Genomic DNA, 17,835 nt, shown 5'->3' on the forward strand with positions numbered 1-17,835 from the left:
TAAATTATCACCCCCTGCGCATGTCTCTTTCTGTTAGTGTATTTGTGTTTGCTTATTATGTTTTTCGTGTTGTGTTTGCATGTTGTGTTTGCATGTTGTGATCGATGTATGGCTGCTGGGGAATGAAGGGGTCAGGGAGCTGACAGCGCGTTTTCAACAGAAAAATGTGCATCAACCCTAAATGCATTATCTGTCGTAGAACACAGGGCTAGCTTTTGTTCACATAACACCCCAATTTAAAAGCAACTTTGTGCCCTTCCTTATCCTCTGAACCAAATTGCATGGGGTTGGGGGGAAAGAATGCAGAGGAGAAGAAAAGGAACAGCGGAGGATAATGGACTTGAGGAAAAACAAAAAAGATCTATAGAGAGGCCAGAAGATAATGAACAGGCACTGGTGGCCTGGAATTAAAAATACAAAATAATTAAAAGCAATTGGTAGGTAACCTGAGTGCACCCATCCAAAGCAAGGCGCCCTGGGCCCAGTGGCATAGCTAGACCTTTTACCACCCAGGGCAGTCCCTGTGTTTGCCTCCCAGTGACGGCTGGAGCAGGTAAGAGTGGTGAGTGGTGAGTGGTGAGTGGTGCTGGCGACAGACGATGATGAGGGGGATGTGCTGGCGCAGACGAGGGTGAATTTTTTACAAAACAAGAAAACTTACCTTGCGCTCGCCTCCGCCCCCAAAAACAGGGCCCACCCCACCACCCCCCTTAGCTACGCCACTGCCTGGGCCTAGTCCCAGCCCCCACCCATGCCTAAAGCCAGCCCTAGTAGAACACATATGAGTGAGGCAGTCTGCCTCTGTCTTGCTATCAAAATAAATGTGGATCACAGTGACATTGTTATGTGTTTGTGCATATTAGGTATATTGTTGAAAGCACAGTTTTATAAGTCTTGCAAAAAGTAGCAGGGTCTCTTTTTACCCATGTTTGTAGGCAAACATACCTTAAGGTTCATTTTGGGGAAACAGGGCTTGTTGCCGCTTTGCTATTTACAGAAGACTCACCTTGGTGTCATTAACTGATGTGACTGCAGAAATCCTTTTCTAGCAAGCCCTATTATCCCTAGGACCCAGACCCGGCTGCAGCTCGAATAAGCATGGGGTCTTAGGAGAAGTTTCAAATACATGTTTTTCACCCTGTGCATTTTACCTCACTCTTCCCCTTTCATGTCTCAATTTCTGTTTCAACTCTCACACTATTCATGCCCTGCGACAACATCCACATTGTTCCTTTTAGAATCCCTGCAACTTTGTGTAGGATTGATGCAATAAAACTTTATTTGTATTTACTGTTGCATGAGAAGTATATCAAAGACAGATTCAAATACAAAAAAATAAAAATAATCCACCGTTTATTGAACTTCAAAATTTGTTTTATCCATCAACTTTTAGCAAATTCTGGCAGTTACAAACCTGTACACTGGTTTTAAAGAAAATAACACAAGACTTAATACTGCTGACAGCAATATATATTTTACACATAGGAGCAATAATCTTCAGAGGGACAAAATTCACTTGAAGTGACTTATTTCCCTTTTGCATAAATTCTTTTGTGATGCAGAAAAATAACATCCTTCAAGAATTCATTGAAATGCCATATAAACCTTTTACTTAAGATCTGTGCAAAACACAATTGTTAAAAAATTCAATAAAAAAGAATTTTCCTAAAAAAAAATAGTTAAATGAGTGAGCATAGCCAAATGAAATATTACAGTACATTTGAAACTAAAAATAGTACAATTTTTAAATCTACAACTTTTGCCATGTTGAAAGTGTAGAATTGTGTTTGAAAACATTCGTCTGATTCAGATCAAAACATACATTTGAAATGACCAATTGGCATCAAATATCTACAAAAGCATTGAAAATGTAAACCATTATATACAAATTTTTACAAACAATTTAAACACCAACACATACATCTTTACATATCAGTCTGTTTACAATAGAGAGAAATTTACAGGACAATCCTTCCAATAACAATGGCTAAAGGGAAGAATTTTAGTTTCTAAAACACAACTGTCACAACTTGAAATGAAGAAGTATGACCTCAAAAATGTGTAAAGTAATAGTGAGTCCACTATCCCACACTTGACTGAGCACAGGCTATTCTAAGCGAATTTCTCTATCACAGGTTTAACACTTCTTTAACACTAATACAGACTACGAATTATGGCCTTTTGTAATTCCATAAACATATTGCTATTTGTTATGGGCTAAGGAATTGACCAACTGTCTTATTCCAGGTAATCTTGAGCTCTCTAATGTTTTAGATGTTAAATAACACTCATAATGTTTAGTGCACTAATGATTCCTTTCAGAACTCAAAATCAATGAAATAATGGCAACATTTTTACATCAATTTCTTAGTGGTGTGCTGATTTTTGAATGAAGATGGCTAGAAAGAGTGAAAGAGACACATTGCAAAGGAGAAACAATTTTTAATAAGTGACTTAATTTCATAATGCATGTGCTTTTTTTCTGTACTTTTATATTGTGGGTCTTATTTACAAGCCCCTTGCACCGCCAGTGCATCGCTTTTTCCCATATAAAAAGTGACAAACCGGCAGCACAAGAGGCTTGTAAATAAGCCCCTGTGTGTGGTCCTCTGTAGTGCTGGTGTATTATACATGACTTGTCCTGCCAAAGCCTAAAGGTATTAGAGTATTCTGGAGAAAATGCAGAAGCTCTAAAGGTGTTTTGATTCACAGAAGCAATTAATATTTTTTCCGAAGTGCATATTATGATTTGCCACAGTTTGTGCCAAACACTTAGACACAGTGCCTAGCTGAATATGTCAGTATTAACTCGTGACAACTCACCTGGCCCTTACATATGATAGGAGGTATACTGTGTCTGGCCTGGTTCTGCATTATCAATTAGAGTTTATGTTTCAAAATAGTTTAAAGAGCTGTGCAAAGTAAATGTCATATCCCATGAACAGGCCAGATTAAGGCATTTTGGTACATTAAGCACACACGTCCCCCAAAGCCATACATTTTACATGAAATCAGAAAAGGGGGCCTGTTGGATTGCTTTTTCTGAAAAGGAACTACGTTTGGCAAACATCTATTTTGCATATGCTCCAAATTTGCTTTGTGCCTTCACGTAACACAAATGATTTGCATCAGATAAAATTCAGGCTCATGAGCTCTATAAATAAATGTATTGATTTTTAACACAATGTAGTACCATGCTACGAGTTTGTTGAGCACAAGGTGTGTTTATTTTGTACTGGGCAGATGGCTCGTGCATTGTGCAGTACGTGAGCCTCTAGAAAATGTGCAATCTGGTCCTATTAATGGGAAGTGATGCACAGACGAGGTCAAAGTAGGGATACCACCCTGTTAAAACTGGTAGAATGTGTAAAATTGCTGTTAATGTGATTGACTTAGATGATTCTTTTTTCATGGGGTGCAAAGAATAGTGTTTGTTCAGTAAGAAAAAGGTTTTCTGTGTAGTGTTAAATACAGGACAATACTTAAAGGTGCAAATGCACATTTCCACCTGCCTTACTCATGAGCAGACGTAGATATCAACCAGTAGTAACACTGAACATCTACAACAGTCAGAGATATTCCTTGGGATCTTTGCGAATCTCCAAAATATTAGATAGATACCCCAAATGTAGAAGGAAACCTGTAAAAGTACATTTCTTACAATTACAATATAAATTGTGTGGCCCACTTATGATAAAAAAAATATATCCTTATAACAGCAATATTTGGGGACACCTTGTTGTAGTAGGATTCAATTCACTCTTTTGCCAGAAAAACATGCCATGGACTAGTTCACCAATGGAAATATTTTGTATCCATCCTGGACAGATAGCAACAGCACTTGGGATCAAACACAAAATATTCCTATAGCCCATAATGAATGGCTGGGAAGAATGCCTCCCTCCCATACCAGCCTCATACTAGTAATGGATCTCTGTGGTGTTAAGTTTGCTTGTTCTCCAGTTCAGAGAGGACCTGGCTTGACTCTCTGGGCTGGACCGGGATGCTGCAACGAATAATGACCAGTGGCTTAGACTAATTCAAGAATTCCAGTCATCACCTTTTTGTAGTCCTCAGTGGTGAGGCAAACACAGCCTTTTTGTTGAGGGCGGGTTTTCCAATAAAGTCTATTACTACATTTCTAACATATTTTCCAATTTATCCAAGTGCTTGTGGTTGATCAGTGCCAACATATGACTGATAATGCAATAATTTGTAAATCGGATTACAACTATGCAGCAGTGTAATATTTAAAAAACATTTCACTACTAATAAACTAGAGAGCTCTGAAATACTGTTGACGGTGAACTATGAGGAAATATTGGAGATTAAGCTGACATCTTTGATTATTTCGCCATTCCTGAGTGGAAAGATTTTGCAACAAGTATACCAACATAATGAAAATGTGCCATTCCTTTATTAAGGTGACAAAGTATTAAGGTTTCTTTGCTTATGCTTAGTGTGTCAATCAGCACCCACATAAAGAATAAAAAAACACTCAGGTTCATATTCTGTATGGATGGAACTTGAACATCAAATAATAAGTTATTTCTATATTTGGATTGATTATCAGATTTAAGGCCCTGTTCACAAAATCTGGTACAGTTGTACATTTATTTTGCACTGCCTTAAGGAACATATGCAGAGTTTTGAAAACTATTTTCCCTGCTGATCTGCGGATGTGCAAATGCAAAAGATCCATGTCATGAGATTTGTAAGTAGAGACCAGAAACTCATACATAGTTATTATGACTGAACATATGAAATTTTTCTTCTGTGAGTGTTAATGATAGTAGATGTAGGATACAGAGAAAAAGATTCATGGGATTATCAAGACGGCCTTATGATGGCATACAGCCGTCCATGTTCATGTATATCCATGTCAAGTGGTTAAATTACCACTTGGCATGGATATACATGGACATAACTTCTTCCTCTTTTTACATTTTGCCAAAGGTTTTGGAACATAACAACAGAATAGGCACTTTAAAGGTTAACCTTCATAAGCTACATGGTGTAAAGTCAGATACTGCTCACTTGAGACCTCACCAACCTACTTTCCGCTCAGGCAAATAGCATAAGAGTCACACTTCAACTTCTGGTAGTAAATTGCGAAACATTGTGGGTATACAGAAGTATATAGCATATAGCTGAGGAAAACACTCTGTTAACCCATTTTAATAGACTTTTTGCTCCTTGCAGAATGGTTTGTTACCTCTGTTTGGTCAAAGACTCCCTAAGAATTGCAAATAGCAACGGTCTATCTTATTAAGGAGCTATTGTACTTCTGATAAAAATATTAGAGTTCTTTTATTTTCATATGTTTGTGAAGTGAATCACAATATATATATATCTGATTTAATTTTTACCACTGTACAAAATGCGGACTATGTTTATTAGCATGACATAGAGATATGTATTACAATAGTATTCTAATACCCACACATAAACACACAACCACATGTTTAATATATGGCCTCTGGAAGAAATAGTAAATTTACATCAAGGTGGAAGCTGTTTCACACCTGCTAGATGTGATTTTTGGTGATCCACTATATTGCATTTTGCACTGTCCTTGCTTTAAGATAATTTAGTGTCAAGTTTGTAAATGTTTACATTGTGCACGTTGTATAAAGCTGGTACTTGGTTCCCTGAAAACAGAAAACACTCTGGAATAAAAATCTACTAAATAGCATAGTTCCAGTTGGAGCTGTATTTTATATGGTCTTTGTAGTGATACTGCTATTTTCCTGGACTGTGACTAACCATTTTAGTTCATTTAGTGAGAAATAATGTTAAAAAACATTTGCCCGTCTGTCCACCCACACCATTTTGTGATGATGGAATCCTGGAGAGCTTTTTAAGAGTCAAAGGGAAAGCTTGATTTTAACAGTAAGAAGTTGTACTGCATTTATGTTTGTGATTGATTCTGTTGCATATATCCCTGCTGTAGTCAAAGTGTCGTTTGACCACTTCAATCTATTAAAAATGTAATGGCGAAAACACTTGTAGAAAGGAAGAATCAGAAACAGTGATTTTGCTCTTCATGGAGTTTAACAAAAATAATAATAATATTAACTTTTGTATCTATTCAAAACAAAGCTTTGCCAAATCGCTTAGTGTGTCTAGAATTACATGACAATGTATGACACATATTTTATACCTACTTACCACAATATTTTTCCTGTTTTAGTGGCATGTTTGACCTTGGTGTTAAGCACCAAACCTACGAACTAAAGACAGATTAAAAATTTTAAGATATTACCAATATTGCAGAATGTATCTTAGATTCTTCCTGTCAAGAACATTTGTTCAGAGCAATACCCTTGCAAAAACTTGGTTGACTTGAGGGACACTCTCGGTTGAGTATTACAAATCTATGAGTTTTTACATTTGTGCAAATGAAAAATGCTGTGCTTTTTTGCAAGATCAATATAAGTTGGAGCGATATCATCGCAAATATAGAGGATGTTCAAGGATCAAATTGAGGATCTTTCAATTCTCAATTCATAATTGAACAGTGGGTCTTTTCAAAACAAAACAATGAAAAAAACGATTATTTTAACACTACATATCCGACTTCAGAATACCATCAATTGTAGGAGCAGTAGTAATACCCTAGTCCAATATGGCAATTGTTTTCATGGCTAATGTATTGCTAGATACAGCATCACACCATATGGTGATCTTTGCTTGGCATTGCATATGCTGTTGCATACCAACCTTCCTTCAAATCTTCATTTGCAAAACGTACCATCTAAAAAATGGTAAAATTCATCCAGCAGAACAGTTAACCAGTCTACGAGGTGAGACAAACGTAAACAAATCACTTAAAGGCCCTCATTACAAGTGGTTCCTTAACATCATGTACTTAGCCTTTTTCTCCAGGAGCTTTCGGCTGTTCAACATAGCCAAAAACGTCCAAGGGAAACTGCAATGAAGAAGGTAGTTTACCACACAATTCAGATCGAAAATCACCTGGTAATTCCCCAGCTCTCAGAGATGCCGCAAGATACTCGCAACTTTGCACCCCTGGAATTATTGGGACCCCAGGTAATGTCTTCTCCAGTGGTGAGAACTTACCGGGTGTGGGTCTGGGACCGGGCCACTCGTAATGAGAGTGCAGGGCTTTAAAGAGCCTAACTAAGGAATCATGTGCACTGATATGCAGCAATCAATGTTGAACTAGGATGGATTGACATGATGACCCAAAGAGTCACTTTGAATTCTACATCAGAATGACTGTTTGCTCATTATGATGACTGCATAAGTTACATTTCATTGACATTACTGAAGCGGCTTATTATTATGACTATGCTCTAGTACAATATCTTGGTTCTGACTGTACATTCATAAAGACTGAACAACTGTAATGTTCCAGCTTTGACTGTCTCTTTAAGGTGTTTACAACTCTTTTGGTTTGTATTATTTCATGCCTCTATGTAAATACCACCATGACACGACACAGAGTAACATCCTTAATAGCACATTGGCAGAAAGGAAGTGAATAGTGAATTAAATCTTTGATGTCTACTACAAATATTTATAGATTAAATGGTTGCTGCTGCAGAAATTGAATGGAACTCTTTCAAATAAATACAAGGAAGATATTAAAAGGATTGTCAACTAACTTTCAGCAATACATTAGTGGCATATATTTTAAGCAAGTGTCCTTTTTAGTGCCAGCACCTATCTTTCATCAAAATAATATGCAAAAGAGTTCTGCTTAAACAGTTCAAGCTTCATTATGTACCTTGATTAACACATGGACATCCCATCCCTAAAATCCCCAAAGTCTTCTTTACACTTGTGTCTGATGTTGTGTTTCCACAAAAGGAATGTGAATTTGATCCAGATTAAGCTCTTCGACGCTCTCAAAGTCACTTATGGCTACTTCAGAATCATCAAAACCACCAATTGCTGAAACATCTGATGAGGAGGTGTCCATAGAATTGTGCAAGGTTAAGGACATGTTATCAGCAGCGACAGTGTCCATTTTGTGACTCAATCCACCACCAAATGTACTAAATGTGTGTCCAGTCTGAGACCCGGCTGGATCAGTCTCAATGGGGAGTTGGTGCGGGGGAAGGTACTGGCTTGGATGGAACTGTGGCCGTCGCCTGCAGTCTGGACTTAGAGTGCTGGCCACAGATATGGGTTGTGATGTGGGGAGAGTGTCATAGTGATCCTGGTAGTCCTCAGGTAGAGGGGGTGGCAACTGGTCATGGTTCAAAAACTCTTCATCCTGAGGTGGTGGGTAGTCGCTGTCAATGTCAAAGCCGCCCAGGTAGTAATCTGACTCTAGCTCCCTTGAACTCCCACGGTGGGCAGAGGAAGCATCTCCTGCCTCAAAGTTGGGCGCCTCCTCAATGTCAGACAAGCGAGCATTCGGCATCCAGTCAGAGGTGTCCCAATGATACGCTGATAAAAGAGAAATATAAACATCATTTTCCTTGAATCAAAGCAAATGGGTAATCCAGTAGTGTGCAGCTGCTCAACACAATGTTATGAATTCAGAATATTAATAAAAAAGTTCAGCATGCAAAGCAAACAATGTTCAGCATGCTCGTGTTTTATCAGTCATGCTTCCAATATATAAAAAGAAAAGTTATTAGGGCATAACATAGCGAGCAAACATTTGAAGCAAAAATATCACAGCCATTTACACTTTCAGATATAAGTCAGTAGTGCATGTGGAAAGACTGCTCTGTTTATCTACTTTTGCAAAGCAGTTAGAAATAGAAGTGAGTGGGGGCTCAGTGGACCAATGCATCCACCCCAGGGATCTGTGAACTACGGCATGGGTTTGAATCCTGCTGAGTCCACCCAACTTTCATCTTTCTGAAGTCAATATAATGTGTACCATTGAGTTGGAAACAATAAACATCTATTGTTTCAGTACCAAAATACCCTTCTAGGAGGAACATATGGTTTACAAATACACGTTATGTTAGAATATAAACACTAGCCATTGGGTTATACTTGCCAATTCCTCCTGAAGTTTGAACATTTTATCAGTTCATATGTCATCAACGAGGGCTAAGTTCAATTGCTGTACATCCAAGGGTGGTTAATTTTAACCACGATAAACATATATATATATATTCACTGAAAAAAACCATAGGTTTCAGGGGCGTTATAGTTAGTTGGACATTTCACTCGTACAAAACAATTGAAATTCCCCCATTATAGTTAGTTCAGCTAACTATAACTTACGCGCCCGCAATGCACTGCTGATAACGTCACATATTACATCACTCATGACATGGTCAGTGACATCACTCATGACATCACTGATGACATCTCAAATGACATCACTCATGACATCACTGATGACTTCATCCAGTGAATGTGTGTTTTTCTGAAAATTAAATATGTTTTATATATGTATATCTCAAGGTCGATGGAAGAATAAATGGGTATATAAGTGTCTAAATGGATGTTTTTTTTTATAAAATTGATTGCATAACTGACTGATTAAGTGTATCTTAGTGGATACATGGGTTAGTGAGTAAGGTTTAAATATGTAAATATCTGTATCAGTCTCTCACTTTGTGTATAAGTGGATGCATGGGTTGGTGAGTAGCTACATGAGTGTCTATATGGGTTATTAGTTGGTTTTTTGAGTATCAGTATGAGTGTCTGTATGGTTCGGTGGGGGGTATTACTTAGTGCACAGATGCATGAATGAGTGACTCACTGTTTGTATGTGTTGAAGACAGCACATGTGCAGGACTGTATAGGTGGATGAGTGTGTGTATGGGTGCGTTAGTGAGTGAATGACTGTCTCAATAGTGTCTTTATGAGTAACTACATATGTTTTAAACTAGTATATGTGAGTATTGGTGTATATAAGTGAGTATATGTGAGAGTGAGCGATTGGAAGAGTTCCTGTACAAATAAGTAGGTGTTTCTATAAGTGATTGTTTAAGAGAGTAAGTATGTGTAAGTTTCTGTAGAAGTAAGTGTGGTAGTGTGTGTATAACTGTATATGCAAGCAAATGGATGTTTGATACTTTGTTTGCATGTGTGAGTAACTCTATGGATGAGTGGTGGTGTCTAACAGGATGTATAGGTGTATGAGTACATATGATGAGTGAGTACATGTATGAGTGACAGTATAGGGACTGTTGGTGAATGAGTGGATGATGTGTAGATCTTGGAATTACTAAATAGGTGTGTTGTAAGTGGTATTGGTATGTCCATTGTTTTGAAAATGTTAGTTTCTATTTTTGAGTATGTGTATCAAAGGTTATATTAGGGTGAGAGGATGTCTGCCACTCTATCACAAGGATGATGTCATCAGTGATGTTATCAGTGATGTCATTTGAGATGTCATCAGTGATGTCATGAGTGATTTCACTGACCATGTCATGAGTGATGTAAAATGTGATGTCATCAGCAGTTCATTGCGGGCGCGCGTGTTATAGTTAGCTGAACTAACTGTAATGGGGGAATTTCAATGGTTTTGTACGAGTGAAATGTCCAACTAACTATAACGCCCGTGAAACCTATGGTTTTTTCAGTGTATTTCTAAGGTTTTTTAAATGCTAATTCCTAACTATAACGTGCCTGAAACCTATGTTTTTTTCAGTGAATTTCAATGGTTTTTTAAATGCTAACTTGTAACTATAACGTGCCTGAAACCTATGGTTTTTTCAGTTAATTTCTAAGGTCTTTTAAATGCTAGTTTCTAACTATGCTTACAGAGGTAGGACATGTGAAGAAAGAAGAAAAAACACAGAGAAAGAAGAAAAAGAAATGCAGAAAGAAGCAACAGAAGTCCTCAAAGACGAAGAAAAGTGAAGGAAGAAGGAATACATGCAGAAAGGACAAACCGAGGAGCAGAAAGAGGCCTTGTTGCAAAATCATCCTGTACCCTCAACTTTTTCATATGGGTACTGGTGGTAACTGACTCTGACTAACCATTCCGAGAGCCAGTGCTATGCTAAAAGACACTTAGAATACAGTTAAAACACCTACATACACTAGGGAACACTATGAGTTGGGGTACCCCTGTTATTAGCATGACCTCCTCTGTAAGCCCCTAGTATATAATAGGGCAGGGGGATTAAAACTACCTCTTAAAACGCGCTACAGGGCGCGTTTGCACACTGGTGTAGGGAGGGGGGCCATTGCAGAGATGTGTAAAAAGGGGCACGGCCTGCACCACCTCTCTGCAACGCCACGTAGTGGCGCTTACTGGAAGCACCTGGTGGGCTAGTTGGCCCCCAGGGTCCTTCAAGATTGAAGGGGAATTATTTCCCCAACTTAAAACGTGCCACAGGGCGTGTTTGCACATGTCACCTCAGGCCCCGCCCCCTCTCTTCACCACTGTGTAAACGCGCCCTGTGGCCGTTTTAAGTTGAGAGATTAAGTTGCCTTGAATCCTAAGGGTCCCTCGGCTCAAACTAGCCCACTAGGTACCTCCAGTAAGCGCCACAGAGCTGCGTTGCAGAGAGGTGTAAAAAGGGGCGTGGCCTCTGAACACCTGTCTGCAACGCAGCTCCCTGGTGCATACTGGAGGTACCTGGTGGGCTAGTTGGCCCTCAGGGACCTTCAGTATTGAAAGATAATTAATTCCCCAACTTACAACTCGCCATGGGGCGCGTTTGCACAATGGTGAAGGAAGGGGGCGTGGCCTGAGGTGACATGTCTGCAAACACGCCCTGTGGCGCGTTTTAAGTTAATTAATTAATTAATTTCTCCTCGATCCTGAGGGTCCCTGGGGGCTAACTAGCCCACCAGGTACCTCCAGTATGCGCCAGAGAGCTGCGTTGCAGAGGGGTGTTCAGAGGCCACGCCCCTTTTTACAACACTCTGCAAAGCAGCTCCGTGGCACTTACTGGAGGTATATTTGTGTATATATATATATATATACATATATATATATATATAAATATATATGTGTGTGTGCGTTTATATGCGTGTGCATAATTTTCATACAATTACTGTTAAGCTGCAATGCAAACCTGGTTATATTGAGTAAATCTGGCACTTGTTAACGTTCAATGAAGAATACAAAAACGTGCACAATACAATATGGGTGGGACGTTTGCATGTACGGTTAAAACAGGCTGGACATGAAAAGAGCATTTTTTTTCAAAGCTGACAACAAACAAAACACATTGCACACATGCAAGTTGTGGAAACAAAGATCGAGGGAAGTGTCCATCAACACACAAGTCAAGCACGCAATGCTGCAGGCCAGGCACGGGTTCTAAGAGTCACCTTTGTTGTAGTTCTGTCCTTGATCCATTACAGACACTGTTCGGTTTAAAGTAAAAAATAAAAGGTTGTCCATTTATAGAAGACAAAATGAGTCACTATACAAAGCAATACGCCCGCATGCGTCTTACGAAAAGATACCTGTTTATGTTGTTTAGTGAAAAATAATTGTACTTTCAAAATGACAATCCAAATAATAACTCAATATGCATGCCTTTATTAATATTATTACACAGCAACTATAAAAGCTGTATTTAGGCCATGTACCCACAGCTGTAATACATATCAAGGGTATATTGCTGATTTTAATTTATATAGTCATGCCTTGAGAAAATCAAATGAAGCTACTGTAAAATAATATTGCTCTGAAATAAAAGTGACAATATTGCAGAAAAAAGTAAATACCTTCATTTTCTATATTGTCAACAATATTGTTGACAAGGTGTATGACAGTCACTATGGAAGCTTGTGGGAAAGGAAGGAAATCTTAAAGTTAGTAAATGAAACTCACACAATACATGTTAATTCACAAAAGTCTCGCATTAGTGATCACATTATGTTGAACACAGTGCCATGCTCACTGAACTCAAAGTCTCCACACAATCATAATAACCGTATTGGAAGTCAACAGGTGTCATGGGGAGTTATTTGAGGACAGGTACCCACTTTCGTATTCGTTATGCACCAGAGTATTGCTCGATAGATGCCACTGCTTCCAAATTGATGAGTCTGTTTGTGAAGATGAATGCTAAGTTGCAATTTTAGACCTGACTCCACAGTACAATCAATTAACCAAAACAGCCAGACAAAAGTGTGTTCCCTTTTTTAAAAAGAAAAAGGGCTGGATGAATGACTCACTTTCAATGAATTACTACTTGACTAAACAAAATACTATAGGACAATCCTTCATGAATGATAACAAGAAAATTAAAAAAGGCACTACAAAAATTTACCCTTGAATGATGAACATGAAGGAAACTCAGAAAGTGAATTATGGCCCCATGAGTAAGGTGTCAACACACGTTATATTATGTCGTCCATCAAAATTATTAGAAATCTGTGTCAGTGTCACATTGTGCTATGATACGCTTCATTACATTCCATCCTTAGTTTATGTTATCAGCCTTTATATAGTGTACCTCATGGTACTGTTGCCACCTTCATGACTTTCCACATGGTCCGGGTTTACCATAGCAGATCAGCATGTAATTCAGCTTGTGATGATGTATTACAGATATTGCATTCTAGTCTTATTTTCAACTAGGTGACTCCATTTTATTCATTGAGCTTTGGGGGTATAATGTTGCTACTGAAGGGTTGAGGCAAGGGATTTTCATTTGCTTGTGCTCAGTGAAAGCTCAGCTTTTGGAAGTGCATTTTCACTGACCACCTCTTCTCAAGTTTACTTGCTTAAATTCCCACCAAAAAGGTCAACCTAATCCATGTGCTTATTATCTTGCTATCCTTTCCATTCAACCCAACTACCTACCCTATCATCCCACATGTTCTTCTTCCCAATCTGCTATTGATATATGCGCTACTGGTTTATTGCTTTGCTCATAAAAATGCTTATGCTGATTTGAAAAAGAAATAAATAAATAAACACACATATGTTTCCTATTTCTCAGTGGTAACTGCAGAGCAATTTATATGGAACAAACGCTCTAATCATCGGCAAGTAGATGGCCATCCAACCCTTCTGAATGGATTTATATGACTGTATTCTTCAAAGCCTTCTTACAAGTGAGCCATTCTATTATCCATATCTGCCATATGAACATGCTACTCATCTGTGGCTATTAATCATTGGGTCCTTTGTTGCATTAAACTTAATGAAGGCTAACATTAATACAATTTAACAGAGTTATGAAGTTAAGAATCGTGGAACAATTTTGTAAAAAAATGCTTGATGCTCCCCTCTTTAGTAAGTATAAAAGATGATTTGTACTAGTACAGTCCGAGGCATGTAAACTACTCTTTATTTCCCAACCCTTTTCTAAATCATTGCCCACAGCTCCTTTCCAGACCTTTTCATAAATCCAAGTCCATTTTATCTTCTATTGCTTTTATTGACATCACAACAGACAGATTTTACGTAGGGCCTTCTGCACCTGGTAATTAATAACCCATAATGAGACTCCAGGTTCTAGGCAAAATTGATGAACACTGTTTCCCACTTATACCGTTAGTGTTCTGTCCGAATATTTTCACTGACCCGGCACTGAGAAGACTGTGGGATATCTTTGACATCTTTGAGTATGTGGATGAGGAACACAAAGCTCATCTTCTTATTCTAAACCTGGGTGTTGCATCTGACATTTGTACCATAACCTCCAGTTTGAACAGCTTTGATGGTGTCAAGCACAAAGCTGGTAATGATCGCCTTGCTAAAATACAATCTACCTTTTTAATAGGCATATTGACGAATGTGTAGTTCTTCAAGTTTACCAACTATCTGTAATACTTTTCAATATCTATCTTTTCAGCATATTTCAGTAATTGAGCAGATCTAATGTGAGCAAGCAACCATTAGATGATGAGACCCACATTTACATTAAAGTTACCACAGACTATTTATGAATACAAAATTTGACAAGCCTGCCTATTGCCAATTTAAAACTTTTTTTAATTGGCAGTAGACCATGGGTTGCCCAGTCCTCATTCACCTCATTTTTTGATCACGGTAAAATTCATTATTTAGGTCATCTTGCTCATCTTCTACATTGCAGATGACCAAGAAATACTGTGTACAGCTGACTGTGGGGCTCAAATGAGACAATGAAATTTATTTTGCAAGACAGAGGTGCATTAGCTAGTTGTTTAACAGGGATCTATTTAAAAGGAACTCCATGGTACCTTCAAATGCATTGATAGTACTGCAGCGGATATCTGCATAAGGATTTGCTCTAATCTACTATCCAACATTCTCAAAATTCTGAGCGAATTTGGCTTGTGTAAGACACATGATTGACTAAGGCCTCGAGGAGCACACTGATTTTCAGTTTGTGCTAGGTAAGCTTGGAGTAGTTTTCTAAGAGAACTGAGCCACGGCTAGTTACTGGAAAACACATAAAACAGCAAAATGTATTAGCTTTTAAGTACTGCCCGGCAACTTCTTGTGATTATGCTTGTGTTCAGAAATTAGAGTTTGATAGCCAATGTCAAAAGATCCTTCGGTATAGGATGATTTACAAATGTATTTGCTTTTTTAGGTCGAACCCTGAGCCAGCGGGCGATCTGTGTCTTTGTCTTACCTAAAGGCTACCTTCCGATTGGTTTATAGGCTTGTTAGTCTCTCCTTATGGTTACCATGTCGTCATTTGTATCCTTCCATGGCTACTGGCCCCTTTACTTCGAGTGTTGCACGGTATGTGTTATTTAGATTATGAGCACTATTTTCTTTAATAAGGTTCTCTTACTGCCCATGCCTTCTCCCCCTCCCACAGTCCGTGCCTTCTCACCCCCCCGCCCGTACTACCACTGTTCGTGCCTTCTCGTCCCCCTGCACCCCGCCCTCCCGCACTCCTGTTTGCAAAGCAATAGGTTTCACGTAAATTCGAGTCCTATTGCATTGCAAATGATTGTTGTTATTGGTCACGGTGCAAGATGATAAACGCATGCGTAGTACACCGGTGTTGTAACTTCATGAACTATTAACGACTAATGCTGAATACTCGAGTTTCGCTGCAGTTTGCGGAAAGATAAACGCTGACTGCCATTGCATGGATCAGGTTGCATCGATCAGGATGACGGGCATTAAAGGCATGTTGTTAAACGCAGAAAGTCAGTGGAGCTTTACATTTCATCCATACTATATCAATAAATGGTGGAGGCAAGTCCTAAACACAATTCAACGTGTCATCCCTTTTCTATGTCTACTCCCCACGGGGATTTGTTTTGTAAATTGAAACCCGGAAATAACTAGCCCGCATTGGCACAGAAGTAGCAGAGAAAGAAGATATTGTTGTACAGCCGATTTTGTGATTTATCTGATTGTTGGATGGGTGTCGCCGCTCAGTGACCGCACTGCGCTCCCTCCAACATGTCTCTTTACTTGTATATGCATGGAGCTGTGCTTTATAATGTATATGCTGCTGTCTCCGGGGAAGACGTCACTCTAAAGCACAGTCTGCCTGACACTAAATCAGTGAGGCTCTTCACAGAGGAGGACCTGGCGAGGTACAATGGGCAAGAGGCGAGTACGACGCCTGTTACTGCAGACAAACTGTGTCCGGGCAGTTCTCTGTGTCCTAATGAAGTGTGTGTCTGCAGCCCCAGATGCATCTTTAAAGAAAGTATTTCTTGCATGCCAATTCTCGCGCTGCAGAGAGGAGACGATTTTCAAAGTGAAAATTACTTTTCTTCATCTTTCTTACTAATTTACACTTGGATTTTTCTAATTCTCCCTCTTTCCAAATGTTTGAAAAGTAAACAAAAACATCTTTGTTATTATGTATTAAGCTAGCTGACGGAAAACTTTCTAAAAAACGAGCTTATTTTCATACACAAAATGTTAGGTTATTCTCTCTTAATGTAGGGTTGACATACGTTTCATAAAGTGGCCCTTAAATCTGTCTTGAACTGCTCTAAGATCGCTGCCCCTTTTAAGACCTCCAAAACCGTTTAGTGTTCCCGCCCAAAAAATCTAAATAATGGGAAACTCAATCTCATTAAAATCGACACATATCACTAACTCCAGTGCATGGTCGAAGTGCATAAAAAACAAGCAGTTGCAATGCAATAGGTCTTGCATTTATGCCAGTTTAAGCTATTGGCATTGTAAATGAAAATGCGATTTGTTTATGTTTCAAAAACCAAAACTTAAACATAAATAAAAGGCATTGTCATTTACAATGCCAATAGCACAAACTCACGTAAATGCGAGACCTGCTGCATTGTAAATGCTTGTTTATCTAGTGGACTGTAAAATATACAAGTCTAAACGGGTAGTGTATGTTTTATTAGGCTTTCTTCAGTTAAAATTAAAATATAAAGCTGTCCTCACATCCAATTAATGAATCATTCTATCCCTATACAAGGCATAGTTTATGGATAGGATACCAAGAGATGTAGTATCCTCTTTAGTGGAATAGGAGTAACTGGTTTGGAATGAACCAAAGTCTTTCTTGAGAACATCCTTGTAGTGTTATAAATACTACTACAACAAAGCTACTACAACTACTCCTTTTCTTACAACTACTACTACTCCTACTTCTGTTTCTACAACAAGAACTACTACTGCTCCTACAGCTACTTCTCCTACTTGTATTACTACTACAACTCCTGCTTCTACTACAAGAACTACTAAGGTTCCTACTTCTATTTCTACAAGAACTACTACTGTTCCTACAGCTACCACTCCTACTTGTATTACTACTACAACTCCTGCTTCTACTACAAGAACTACTAAGGTTCCTACTTCTATTTCTACAAGAACTACTACTGTTCCTACTGCTACCACTCCTACTTGTATTACTACTACAACTATTACTCCTACATCTACAACAAGATCTATTACTGCCCCTTCAACTACTACTCCTACGCAGGAGCGGCCTGTGCAGGTAAGAGCGGTGGGCCGGTGAGCAGGGTGGGCGTGGGGATTCGGCA

The 17,835-nt window shown here is 38.7% G+C and overlaps 1 protein-coding gene across 4 annotated transcripts in view; it reads right to left on the reverse strand.

The window, feature by feature from the left end:
* Positions 1–1,336: 1,336 nt before the first annotated feature.
* Positions 1,337–17,835, reverse strand: part of FAT3 (FAT atypical cadherin 3) — a 748,816-nt gene continuing 732,317 nt past the window's right edge. For 2 of the 4 annotated variants that reach the window (XM_085623128.1, XM_085623127.1), the window contains 3 exons: positions 12,634–12,693; positions 12,232–12,267; positions 1,337–8,421 (listed from right to left, as the gene is read on the reverse strand). In XM_085623128.1, coding sequence (XP_085479254.1) covers positions 7,802–8,421; positions 12,232–12,267; positions 12,634–12,693 — 716 coding nt within the window. In that variant the 3' untranslated portion in view covers positions 1,337–7,801. The remainder of the gene's footprint in view (positions 8,422–12,231; positions 12,268–12,633; positions 12,694–17,835) is intronic. The other 2 variants (XM_085623129.1, XM_085623130.1) reach the window with 1 other exon arrangement.

Source organism: Triturus cristatus, chromosome 8 (assembly GCF_964204655.1).
Source record: "Triturus cristatus chromosome 8, aTriCri1.1, whole genome shotgun sequence".
In the NCBI taxonomy this organism is placed as follows: Eukaryota; Metazoa; Chordata; class Amphibia; order Caudata; family Salamandridae; genus Triturus; species Triturus cristatus.